Below are 14,261 nucleotides of genomic sequence, written 5' to 3' on the forward strand. Positions count from 1 at the left end.
AGCGAATATTTACAATATTTTAACAGTTTTATTTAATTATTTACATAAATGCTAACACAAATCGCAGGCAAATAGTTATACTTTTTGTTCTTGCTACAATATTTTACTTTTTAAATTTAATTTTGCAATGATAAATAAACACATAGCACGCCGTGCTTTAGCAATAATGCCTTTGATCATAGCCGTTCCCGCTTTTGCAATACAGACTTTTCATATGCTTTCCTTGCGTACTTTACTGCAAGCCAGTGTTAAATAAACTCAAAGACTTTAGAATTATTTTCCCCTTATTCTTTGGACTAGAGAAGAGATTTCGAGGATAACTTAATATCGTACATATCAATATTGCCTGAAAGTCGTGTTTACGACTTCAAATTGTTCAGAATTCACTAAACAACATACTGGTATAATTGTCATATCACCTCGTTATTTTGAAACTCTCTTTAGTAAAAATGTTAACAATACTCATAATTATATACTTAGTATATAGTAATAAGTCATGTGTTTTGCTGTCTCCTTTCAAATTCCCCCCTCAAAGTTGATGGTTTAGCGGACCCATAATTTGGGTAGGCACTTATTCTGCTATCTTTCACGGCACGTCTCGTCCATGTTTTCACTCTACAATTTCACCATCTGAAATATATGAAAATCTTTCCAGAAATCTAAGGGGGACAAGCGCCTCCTGGCCCCCTTGCTTAAAAACCACAACTTAAACACATATGCTTTCACTTTGATTATTATGTAGAATTGCTTATTTATTAAAGAAGGGAACAGTTTTATAATCTGTGCATGCTACTTTATGGTATATAATCTGTGCATTAGCTGGCCATCTTCTTAAACGTGGCGTACCTTCATGCTTGGAACGGTAACAGTGAGGTTCGTAATCGAGGTCCATCGTAGAAAATATTAATATCTACAAAGTACAATGTCGGAAAGTTTGCAGTTAAGAGGTACCTTACGCGGTCACAATGGCTGGGTTACACAAATTGCAACAAACCCAAAATATCCAGATATGATCCTCTCATGTTCACGAGGTAAGCATATTCGTCAATAATCTTTGCTATATCATTAACGCACGTGTCACTTTTTCCTCAGAGGTATTAGTTGCATGTACATTTCAATTAAAAACATGTTTATTAATTTTTCGTCGTCGGTTTGTAATGGAAGATAGTTTTGCACCATGTGCACAATTTCCCTCCCATTCCTTGGAAGTCCGAACTTGTTGCATGTTTTATTACATAGCAATTATTTTTTACATACATGGAAAGCGAAGGATGGTAACATTTATGAGGAAGTGCTGCTGTGGCTGTAGCTTGGATTTTATGGAGCATTCTCTCTTCACGTGACGGAGTTGATAGGTAATTTATTTTTTCCGTTCGTGAAACAATGTGCTGTTCATAAAATAATCGCAGGCCACGTTGTAATGTAGGAGTACTAGTACGTGAACGCCTAAATTTGTTATCGCGAGTTAAAGTTTTACCTACAGGGTGAAATGTGTTTAACTACGGACTTCTCGCCTTTTCGATTTGTAGGTCTAGTCTTAAGTACCCTTGACCAGTACCAGATCTACAAATCTTGGCCCCCGCCCCTCAAATTTTTCCAAAGGGCCCCCCCCCCCATACCTAACTACCATCGCACACACGCATTATACATACAATATATAGTGTGTGTGTGTAATGCTTGGTCACATGTTGACAAAGTCTCATACAACTGGCTACAGGCTGAATAAAAAGTCCCTTACCACCCCCTATGAAAAGTAAAGGAGTTTGCTGTATAAAATTGGTCATGATAGAAACAGGTTAGGCTTAGGGGTAACCACATTGGTGTGTTCCAAGCAGATGCCCGCCATTTTGAGTTGTTTAACTCAAAATTTTTAAATGTGAAGTTTTTTGTTCCCCCCATAGTCACCAATTTATTCAGAGATTTGGAAGAGCCAAAAGTTAAGTGTTTTACTATACCGGAGACACCTATCAATGATTTATTTCGCAATTTTTTACATTGCTAACGTACTATTCTGCATTGCGGAACATTTCTTTAGGTGAAATAATGAATTTCTAACGAAAATAATGTCTATTTCTTGTTCCTTATTTCCAACAAACCATCCATGGGTAGCCCCAAAAACCATTGACGTTAGGCCAAAAATTCACGATCACCAGGGGGCGAGGTATGGCTACTAGGTTAGGTTAGGCCTGTTAGGTTGTTCCATTAGCACTCCTTTTGTTTAATTTAGCATATACGGACAATACGAGTGCGTATTGTGCTCTCATGCAGAAAGTAAATTGCAGCAGCAGCAATAGCACGTCGGGAATAGATTTTCGTAGAAAACCACATGCATTCACATTAAATGGATCAAAACTATATTCCCGAACATCAACAACGCCCCAGAAAATGATTTGCGTAAGTACTTTCTCCTGTAAATTTGAAGAAATCTGTCCCCGGTATAGTGAAGTGTTACCGTTAAGTTAAAGCATTTGGTAAATTTCTCGTATCGGACAAACGGATTTCTTCAAATTTACAGGAGAAATTACTTACCGAATGCAGTTTCTTTATACTTGTGGAAGTTCGGGGAAGTGTTTTCTCGCATCGTTCATTGAATTTTGCTGGTAAATCGTCTATTTCTCGATATAAATGTGTGGCCGATGCACGAAAGCTCTTGCATCCATTTACTTCCAGGTGGATGTAGCCTGTGTGTGATGTAATCCCGGTCAGTGTTTCCAAACACGTGTTTTTGTAACTGAGAAGGTAAGTTTCCAAAATGGTTCATGAGGCTATGTGTCAATGGTTTGTGGCACTATGCGAGAATGGTGTGTGGGGCTACGCATATTTTTTTCGAAACCAATTTTTAACTATTGTAACCTATACGTGACCCTAACTAACCTAACCTCACCGGAAATGGTTTGTGGGGTTATGTAGGCATTTTTGGGTGCAGTGGGGTGGAAACACTGCATGCCGAGTACGGTAGTGAAACTGTGACCGCCATTTTGCATGTTACCGAAAACAAAAAGAAAGTAAGAAAACTTACTCGATATGTTGCAAATATGTCACCTTCAGCAATGTTTCTCAATGCAGAATACGTAAGTACAAATATTCAAATTAAATGAACTAGCAAATTTCAGCCTTTTGTCCGATACGAGAAATTTACCAAGCATTTTATTTGTAAAACTTTGATAGCGTCACAACAGATTTCTTCATTTTTACACAAGAAACTATGGTACTTGTCTGATAAAGCCCGAACACCTCTCACTAGTTTATTTCCTTAATTTTAGCATTGATACTTACATATTCTGCCTTGCGGAATATTCTTTAAGGTGTGGTTATGCCTTTTTCCATAAAATAGTGAACTTTTCATATTACAAGTCATTATTTGTTGTTCTTGGTATGCTTGGGTAACACAATATGGTGTGCAGTTGTGCTTGTGTTTTGTCGATTTGAAGTGGGTATGCAGTGTTTCAACCTTCTTAACCAGAAAATACCTACTTTCGTGTTTATTATGTCGTCATAAACCATTCACGATAGCCCCAAAAACTATTCACGATAGCCTTCAAAAGTTGGCACCTAATATGCTTGAGTTAAGGGACTTTTGGAAGCTGGGAAGTGTTTTTTCATTCGTGCAACTTATTCGGCCGATAAATTTCTACATTGATGTATCTGTTGTACGATAGCTCGTGCCACCATTACAGTCTACTACGTGAATCAAATGTTCCATGCGTTCGATTATGTAACCCCCCCGTCAGTGTAGCAACCACGCGGTGGTTTTACAAGATGACGTGTGAGCGTTTTTTTTTTTTCCAATTTAATTTTCTTCTATTTGCCTAACGTAACAGAAGCTAACCAAACCTTCCGTGAATGGTTTGTGGACGAATTTTAGCTCTAAAAACAATTTTTCGGTTAATAAGTGTTAGTGTATCAACCACGCAGTAGTTTTACAAGATGAAGTGTGAGTTTTTTTTTTTTAAATTTAATTTTCTGTTTGCCTAACCTAACTGAACCTAACCTTCGGTGAATGGTTTGTGGATCAATTTTCACCTAAAAACCTTTTGTGAATAGTATGTGCGGCATTTATCGGTTCATAAGTTTAGAAACACTGCATGTCAGCTGACGATGGACAACGTGAGTGAAGATCACACATTTCTACATAAAAGTGAAAGGCCCAAGATAAAATTTTCATCCAGGCGAGGTCTATTTTTGGCACCTTAACTGTCCACCCAACTTTCTACTCTTTGATTCCATTACTTTCCACCTTCAGCCAATAAAAACAAGACACTGTTGTATATTTACGGTTTTAACCAGGATAAATAATAGCCTTGTTTTTGCAATGCCTTAATATCAAAGAATGCGTATATTGTAGGTTGATATGAAAATAACAGTAGTCTCTTAGTTTAAATTGCTACATGATTTTGCAATATGTATTTGTCAATGAGAAGTAACAATTAATTTTTCTCTACACAAATCCAACTATTTTTGAAACATACATCCACATTTATGTCATTAGAAATAAGGATTTGGTCAAGGGTGGTGCCCCAGGTAATCACATGGGTGTTCCAGCCCTTAGTCCGCTCACACACACCCATACACATATTTATTGTTTGAAACGTTCGTTAATCATTGGTTTAAATATGTACAATGCAATTGTCAGCCACATCAATGCACTATGAAGTAGCACACACATGATTTTACTTCGACATTAATTCCCAATAATTTCCGCTTCAGGTTAAGTTTGCAGCAGGTTTTATATATTCATCCGCACCAGAGAGCTCAGAATCACCCGTGCCAGTCTTGCATTATAATGAGACTACGCAGACAAGGTTTCCCCGTTCCTATATATGCCTATAATTCTCGTGGACTTATTCCCTTAAAAGGATTTCAAGTTAAAAAAAAAATGTTATCCAACACCAAAACTGAATATTGATCAACCGTTAAAGATGATCAATCTTATGAGTGAATTTAGATTTTCTTTTCCCCTTACTTTTAGTTTAAATTCCCTAAATTCAAATGAAAGTTCAAATACTCCTAAAAGAAAATACAACTCTTAGACTTACCAAAAAAAAAAAAAAAAAAGGAGGGGGAGGTGCTAACTTACTGTGTGCCCCATCCTAAACATCAGACTCTAACTTAATACACCCTTGCTAAATGGACGTCCCGATAATTGCCTTTAAGGTCCAGAGCGAAATGAACTCTCCCCACCTGAAAGAAATTATGGTCATTAACATAATATTACATAGAGAATATACTACCACTTTTTCCTTTTCAGGTGAAAATCACAAACTCAGAGTCCAAAATGCAGGTTTATCGACATCAATTTATTTATGCCTGAACAAAACAATATTTGTCATGAAGTATCCCTCACATATACAATATTTCAAGGGTACAGTAATAACTTCCTTACTAGGACTTGAAGAAAATGTACTGTAGTCGTACTTCCCGGGAATATATGAAATCAAAACATTCATCAAAAAAGTTTTTGATTTTTTATCAACCAAAGAATATGTGTCCTCCAACGTGTAACAAAATATCTTGGTCTCTCAATACTGAAACAACGAACACAAGTAGGTCAATTAAGTCAATTTCAAATTGAGACCTGAACCACGGAGCACTTCGTACCGCAGACAATGAGAGAATCTGCAGTATTGCCAACCCCTTAACATATCAAAACCCGTACATGCATATCAAGTGGAATGCATTTTTGCTTCTTTTTGTCTCCTGAACCATACAATTTTGAAAGTACTTTCTGCGCATAGATTATGTAATAAATGTGTCCCTACTTAATGTAAATAGCGAAAACAGGCCCCTCTTGAATTTAATGAGTTATTGTTTCTGGTTTAGAAATAAATAAATTTATGAAAATCTTGGTTGCTTCGTTCGCAATACATACGTTACTACTATAAGACAGATGCCCTTGAAGTTTATACTACCGAAAAAGCATAATTTTTTATTGGTGATGTATACAATATAGTGAATTGTCTGCTACTATTTCTCTGTTTCGTTTTAGTTTATGAATCACCTCACTAAACGAGGAGCCAAATGTTGGTTTGTCCATTTCTTGGTGATAATCACCCTTCCCTTTCTTTGCACGGAACAGTAAACATGCGACTTCAACAAAGCCTTCATTGCGGTCAGTGCGTTAAACAATAAGCCTCCCACTCCCCCGTCGTGGGTTGCTTCAGCCCTGGTGGTGGTTTTGCACGCTCCCACTGTTGAATCAATGTACGACCCAGGCTGACGCATGCCTCGTCCAAATAATTAACATGTTTTTTTCTCGCGGAGATTCTTTTATCGTTAAACAACAAACAATCGTCTTCTATCCTAATCTAAACCGCAAATCATTCAACAACAGTTTGTGCGCTCATTGACTGCAAATCACCTCATGCCCTGTTTTATTTTGATTTTGTTGCCATAAGGAGGAATATGTATTTAAAACAACTTGTTTAACTTTGAAGAGCTTTTTCTTTCGGATGATGCTCTAAATAACACTGGCAAAGCTGGGCACTGAACACTTGAGACCTCGATCCAGCCATTCTCGCCACTGTACAGCACGAATAGCAATGAATCACGATAAAAATAGGGTTAAAATATTGGGATGTGAAACACCGATTCCATGCGATTTGCAATGTATTCAGTCTTACTAGGCTCGCTCGAGAGTTTGTGTTCCTTCAGTGCTACCGTCTGCACAGTGATTGCAACCAATAAAGTTCATACCTGCTAATTGATGTATCATTTTGTCCGTATATTACACATTAAATAACTGTTTTATGCAAGTGTGCAGTTGTCGAAATGGAACCAGTCTCAGCGGAACTATATTCTGCATGCACGTTTGGATCTACATATGCGAAAACATGCTGCAAACTTAACCTGACGCGAGCCTTAGTCTACGATACTTAGTCGCTTGTTGGAAAATACATTGTCCATGGGAGGCGTGCATGCTTTCGTAAACCCCACGAACCATTCACAGTAAGGTTAGGTTAGGCAAGCATAGGTAGAATTTGGAGTCGTAGTAATGTTAGGAATATATATTTCAGTCCTTAAGTATTCGAAACTCAAAATCTTGCGATAAATAATGAGCAATCATGCATTGTCAGTTGCAATCATGGACCCCCTTATTTTGTATTTTCTACATGTGACCCCCAAATTTTACCTTCAAATTCGTGATTAGGAGGCATCGATTTGTGAGTATGCAAAATATTACAAAAATCGGGGAGGGCTCTGTTATTGTAAATTCCCTCCAATGTCTCGTTTAAGAATTTGGATACTTTGGAATCTCAAAACAGACTTTATATTAATATATTTGTATTTGTTTATGAGAAGCATTAATACGTAAGGTTGAAATGGAGAAAATGCCTGCTTGTACCCTTGAATTTTATCATGGTCCTAGAGTAGCCACCCTGTATTCATAAAACACAAAAGTTCAAAAGCAAAAATCATGTTAATAAACATCTGTAAAAACTAATTTTTCTACTCAAGAAAACTAAATGGCCAGTATTTCATAATCATAAAATCATAGCAACCCTGAGATGATGTCATTGCTGAAACTATGAAATGAGATTATGAATGTGTTGTTTGTTAGGACTGTTTAAATGTTGTTGAGTGGGATGATGGAGATGCAGTGATGATTCTATGATACTCAAGTCTCTGAAATTAATGTAGACTTTCAATAGTACTGAGTATCTCCACTTGTTTAGCACTAGCAAATATCTTATTTACTATTGATGAAAATTATTGGAGAAAAGGACATCTGTATTTTGAGTTATTTTCTGTTAATTTTGCATGATATGAACAAATGCATCATATGACCAGTTCAATAGCAATGCAGCTAGTCATGTGAAAATAATTTTGATAATTTTTTTTGAAGCTGAAGTGACTTGAATGTTGTGAATTTTCAACTGGTTCTGAAGGCTATAATTTTTTTAGATGTGCTTTCATTTATGCACATGTGGCTGCAAATTTTTACCAAAGGCCCCCCTATACCTATCTACCCTCACACACATGAATTATACATACAATATGTATTATAATGTGTGTGTGTGTGTGCGCAATGCTTGGTCTCATGTTGACAGTATCATACAATGACCTACAGGGTGAATCGAAAGTTCCTTACCACCCCCTATGAAAAGTAAAGGAGTTAGGCTGTATAAAATTGGTCATGATAGAAACAGGCTAGGCTTAGGGGTAACCACATTGGTGTGTTCCAAGTTGATGTCTGTAGGCACAGATTTATTCAGATGTGGGAAAGTAAAGCATAAATACTGATTTATTTCTGTTTGTGGGGGATGGGCAATTTTTTTTTTTTTTTAAACTCCACTTGGGACCTAATATGCTGGAGTTAACCTTTGAAAAATTATAATTACAATAACTAGGTTTGACAACTAAAAATATATATATGAAGTTACAACAAACTTGATTAGCTGGACAAAAAATTCACTGTACTACTGTGATTATGTAATTATACAACATAATACTTTACATGCAATTTTTGATTGAGAATTTGGGTATTATATTCGGTTTATAATACTTATTCCTACATTCCTTTATAGGAGTTTAATATCTTCACACATTTCTACTTGGTGCATTCAAGTGAAAAGGTCCATTTCCTTGCAGAAACTTTATTACAGTAGTTGGCTACACATATTCACCCTATGAGGTAAGACACTGGTCCCACTTTGAAACAAGGTTATGAATTCCTTGGTAGAAGTAGTCTTTGTGCTGGGAATAAAACCATTCCCTGACAGCTTCCTGCAGCTCAGTACTCGAGGCAAAGCATCGTCCTCCGAGGTGTTTCTTCATAGGTCCGAAAATGTGAAAATCACATGGACTCAAGTCGGGACTGTGTGCAGGATGGTCTAGCACCAACCCAATGGAATGATTGCAACAGATCCTGTGTCTCTCTGGCTGTAAGGGGACGAGCATTATCCTGGAGTAAAATGATGCCTTTGCGGAGTTTCCTCGACGCTTAATCTTGATTGATGTCTGTAGACGATGCAGTGTTTCACAGTACGTGTTTACATTAATTGTGTGTCCCTCCGGAAGGAACTCCACCAGCAGTGGCCCTTGGTCATCGTAAGTTTGCCGACTTTAGGTGTGACTTGCTTTTCTTTGGTTTTGGTGATCCTGTATGCTTCCATTCCATACTGTCCCTCCTTGATTCTGGCTGGTAATACGGGCAGATGAATTCATCTCCAGCAATGATTTTTCTGATAAAGTCCTCACCTTCATTCCTGTATCGTTTCAAATGAGCCAATGACATTCCCATTCTGCACATTTTTTGTTCCTCTGACAAACACTTTAGCACCCATTGTGCACACACTTTCCTGTAACACAGTCTGTGCCTCACAATGTCATGCACACTACCCAATGACACGTTCACTTGTTCGCTAATGGCTGCCAGGGATATTCGTCTGTCTTCTTGAATAAGGTTGTCAATAGCAGCCACTGTCCATCAGGAATGCGATTTTTCAACTGTCCCGGCCGAGCATCGTCCTTCAATGTGTTTCGTCCACCACGAAAATGCCTACGCCATTTTCTCACTGTTTTGTCCGATACACATTTTTCATACACAACTTTCATTCTTCTATGAATATCCTCTGGATGTACTCCTTCAGCATCAAGAAACCGAATGACACCCTGCTGTTCTTCCTTGGACACATTGCTTAATGGCAGCTCCATTGTTCAGCACAGCGTTCCACCTGGGGGGAAGAAAGTGAATGTGATTAGATAACGGACACATGCTACCTGGACACACTTGCGCATGCTCAGAGACCTCATTACTAAAACGTCACATATACCTGTGGGTATACAAAACACATGAAATTACGGTCTCGCATAAAATGCTTTTTCAGAAAAATTAAAATGGACCTTTTCATGTGAATGAACTATATACATAAAGATGGAAGGCCCAAGATAAATTTTTCATTCAGGCGAGGGCTATTTTTGGCACCTCAATTGTCCACCCTGTCACCCCTCGACTCAACTTTCTACTGATTCCACTACTTTCCATTTTCAGCCAATAAAAACAAGACTGTGTTGTATATTTACGGTTTTAACCACGAAATAATAGCAGGGTTTTTGCAGTGCCTTAATTTCAAAGAACGTGTATATTGTAGGTTGATATGAAAATAACAGTAATCTCTTAGTTTATATTGCTACATGATTTTGCATTATGCATTTGTCATTGAGAAGTATCTTCAATGAAATTTTCTCTACACAAATCCAACTATTTATGAAATATATATCCACATTTATGTAATTAGAAATAAGGATTTGGGTCGCCCTTAATCCGTGCTCTCTCTCTCTCTCTCTCTCTCTCTCTCTCTCTCTCTCTCTCTCTCTCTCTCTCTCTCTCTCTCTCTCTCTCTCTCTCTCTCTCTCTCTCTCTCTCTCTCTCTCTCTCTCTCTCTCTCTCTCTCTCTCTCTCTTATTGTTTGAAGTAGCACACATGTTTTCAGGTACATGTAAAAAAAATAGTAATCCTGATTATGTAAAACAGTGCCATATTGTCCATTTCAGAGCAGCATCCAGCGTACTTTCCCGCCTGTTGTGTGCGAAGTTTCTGTGTGCAAAAGTTATACATTAGGCCCCCTTATAGAGGAAGGGGCAAGCAAGAGCTGGAAGGTCCCCCCTCCCAACGGTTTCTGTGACTGTGGTGGTTACACACATACTGCTGAGTTTTAGCGATTACTTTAGATTTTGTTCAATATGTGCTTTCGTAGTTAGGCAGGCCAGGTTTGGTTCGCTTAGCATTAAAATAAAGTCCCTAAATGCATTCTACTAAGGTTCCGATTTACTTACACATAATACCCACTAGTCTACGATACTTAGTCGCTTGTCAAGGGAATATACATTGTCCATGGGAAGCACACATGCTTGCGTAAGGTAATTTTTAATTTTTTTTTTTTCCAACGTAACATTTTTTTAAATCCAAACAGTGCTCATTAGTTTAAGGAAGGTTCAAATTTCGTGTGACAATGATTGCCAAAATTCTACAATAATTAGTCTTCCTGCTACGAGAATTTGAAAAAAAAATCTTGTAACAATCGGAGCTGTTCCAGAAAGTTAAAGAAAGCTGCGTGGAAAATAAAACCGAATTCTGTCAGTCTGTTTAATTTGTTAGTGTCCTTTGTAGAACAATCTACCTGTGAGACAGAAGATTGTTGGAAGCTGTCTGAAGTTGAATAGGTAAATTTGAGATTGAAATTGTTGTACAATTAACAATTTTTCATAGATTAGTACCTATATCCTTTAACGTTTGTGATGTATTTCGAGTGTACGTGAAATGGCAAATGCAAACTCTGCACCTTGGATTGAAAATTTTAAATGTCCCGTTTAATTGAATTTGAATTTTTGGATACTTTGGAATCTCAACACAGGCTTTACATTGTTAATATATTTGTGTTTATATGAGAAGCATTAATAAATAAGGTTGAAATGGAGAAAATGCGTTCTTGTAAAGGTAAAGTGCTCCCCTGTGCTTAGCACGACGCCATGAAGGCGTGCGTATAGGTGGTGTGGGTGTAACTCCCCACACTTTCTTGATCCGGTCATGAGTGGGAGTGATGTGATCAGCATCATGCCCCTGACCACCTTTACCCCCCCCCAGGGTTTTCCCCAGGTACTCATGTCAGTAGATGCTGGGTGGGCACCGGGGCTGCTTCCAACGTTAGAAAAGTTCTCGGATTTGAACCGGTCGGGGATCGAACCCGGGACCTTGATGGTAGTCAGACCCGTTACCGACTGAGCCAACCCTTGAATTTTTGGAAAGTTCACCTTGAAAACCTGGAATTATACTTGAATTTTTTCATGGTCCTAGAGTAGCCACCCTGTATTCATAAAACACTCAAGTTCAAAAGCAAAATCATGATAATAAACAGATCTGTAAAAACTAATTTTTGGACTGAAAAAATCTAAAATGTCCAGTATTTCATAATCTTAAAATCGTAGCAACCCTGAGATGATGTCAGTGATGCTTTCATTGCTGAAACACTATGAAATGAAATTATGAATGTGCTGTTTGTTACGACTGTTTAAATGTTGTTGATTGGGATGATGGGTTGAGTGGGATGATGGAGATGCAGTGATGATTCAACGATACTCAAGTCTCTGAAATTAATGTAGACTTTCGATAGTACTGAGTATCTCCACTTGTTTTGCACTAGCAAATATCTTATTTACTATTGATGAAAATTATTGGAGGAAAGGACATCTTTATTTTGAGTTATTGTCTGTTAATTGTGCATAATATAAACAAACACATCATATGACCAGTTCAGTAGGAATGTAATCATGTGAAAATAATTTTGATAAGTTTTTTGAAGCTGAAGTGACTTCAATGTTCTGAATTTTCAACTGGTTCTAAAGGCTATATATTTTTCTAGATGTGCTTTCATTTATGCACATGTGGCTATAATCAGGACAGAACCTACAGTTTAAAGTGAGTTCTGAACCAGTGTGTGCCTCGACTGGGTATTGATCCCAGGATTGAAAATATTATTTGTGCTCCAAACTACATTTAAAAAATGGTTGTCATAATGCAACAAAGTATAGACTCTTAACAAGGTGTATGATCACCTACCTGTATTCTCAGGGTGGCTACTCACTGGGGATTCTACATTAATTTTTCTCCAAAGACCTTGAAAATTGCAACTTTTATTAATTCAAAATGCGATTAAATTTATGCATAACTTAAAAATACCCTGAAGCAAACTTTTTAAGTTTATCTTTTATTTGTATTTTGCTTCAAAATAATATAAGAAGTGTGGTTGTATGTGATATATTTTTTATTTTATTTCATTGTAAAATCATATCGTTCTTATTGGAAACCCTACACTAGTCGGAATTAATGTAGAAATAAATCATATTCTTAGTAGAATACATTTACGGACTTTATTTTAATGCTAAGGGAACCAAACCTGACCTGCCTAACAACCACAAAAGCATATATTGAACAAAATCTTAAGTAATCACTAAAACTCTGCAGTATGTGTTAACAGAAGTAAATCGAAATCGAACCATGTTAAAATTGCATTCATAGCATGATGAAATCACAGTAAAACAAAAGGAATTTGGGCCAGTATATATACACTGTTGAATTAGAATTTTGGATACATTGGAATTACACAGACCCTTTATATTAATATATTTGTGTGTGGGTTGTGAAATTCTGTAATACGTAAGGTTGAAATAGAGAAAGCATCTGCATGTATTCTTGAATCTTGGGAGGTTTTGGCTTGAAAACCAGAAATTATACTAGTTTTATCATGGTCCTTTAGTGGCCAGTCTTTTTCTGCACCTTTCCCTTTGTATCTGATTATCTGCTTATGTTAAACTAGTTGCCTAGTTGCCTGAAATCTTGAAGATAAAATGAATTTTCCATGAATGAGAATAAATATCAAATGCCAGGTTAATTTTTAAAATGAATGTGCTGAGACTTGAGAATGGAATCTATGACAATGACACGGAAGTTGCTGGTGCTACCAGTACATGAAAACTGCCGCTTCAAGTTAACATACAGTTTGAAGAATGATACAATACTCAAAACCTCTGACAGTTTTTAATGAAGCATATCCTTCAACATTTTTGCTAGCATAAATACTATGTAAATGCTTATCTTATAACATATAGTAGTTTACAAGGAAGCATTTCATATAACATTTTGGTTAGCTTTTGCGATTACACTGTCGTAACATGTGCAGCACGTCTGGTTACACCATCTACGGTGAGTGCACTGTGTTTTCAATTGTAACACCTAAAATATTGTTCCTGCTGTACTGTATATGTTACAAAGTGTGTGTTCAAGCAGCACCACTGCTTTGTGCCTAAAGCCTTTTTGTAGGAAACATTTCTCTCGATTGAATAGTTATTGTGAAGTAATACGTTGTTTACATTTCACTCTGTTGATTCTGTCCTTGAGATATGCCATTAGCTTTACATGTAATATTTTGGTCATAGCATAAATGTGGCCACAGTGGCTCAGTCAGTAACGAAGGTCTCTGGTTCGATACCCAGACAGCTCAAATCCGGGAACTTTTCTAACATTGGAAAAGGCCCCGCCACCCACCCAGTGTCGAATGACATGGGTACCTGGGGGGGGGGGTAAAGGCAGTCAGGGCATGATGCTGATCACCCCCCAGAAGAAGGAAAATGCTTTCCTCTAAAGTGGACCTAGTCACATGACCTACACATGTTTATTACACAAATCTCAAAGCTTTTTCACATAATTATTACACTCTCCTCCTCAACACACTCGATTCTATACTTAAAAATTATAAGAAAGTTCA

At 37.2% G+C, this 14,261-nt stretch overlaps 1 protein-coding gene across 1 annotated transcript in view; it reads left to right on the forward strand.

The window, feature by feature from the left end:
• The first annotated feature begins 819 nt into the window (after window positions 1-819).
• Window positions 820-14,261, forward strand: part of Rack1 (Receptor of activated protein kinase C 1) — a 55,409-nt gene continuing 41,967 nt past the window's right edge. Inside the window, exon 1 of the mRNA XM_083141569.1 lies at window positions 820-1,031. Within this exon, the coding sequence (XP_082997695.1) occupies window positions 923-1,031 (109 nt within the window). The 5' untranslated portion in view covers window positions 820-922. The remainder of the gene's footprint in view (window positions 1,032-14,261) is intronic.

Source organism: Lepisma saccharinum, chromosome 20, assembly GCF_977018435.1.
Source record: "Lepisma saccharinum chromosome 20, izLepSacc3.1, whole genome shotgun sequence".
NCBI classification, from domain to species: domain Eukaryota; kingdom Metazoa; phylum Arthropoda; class Insecta; order Zygentoma; family Lepismatidae; genus Lepisma; species Lepisma saccharinum.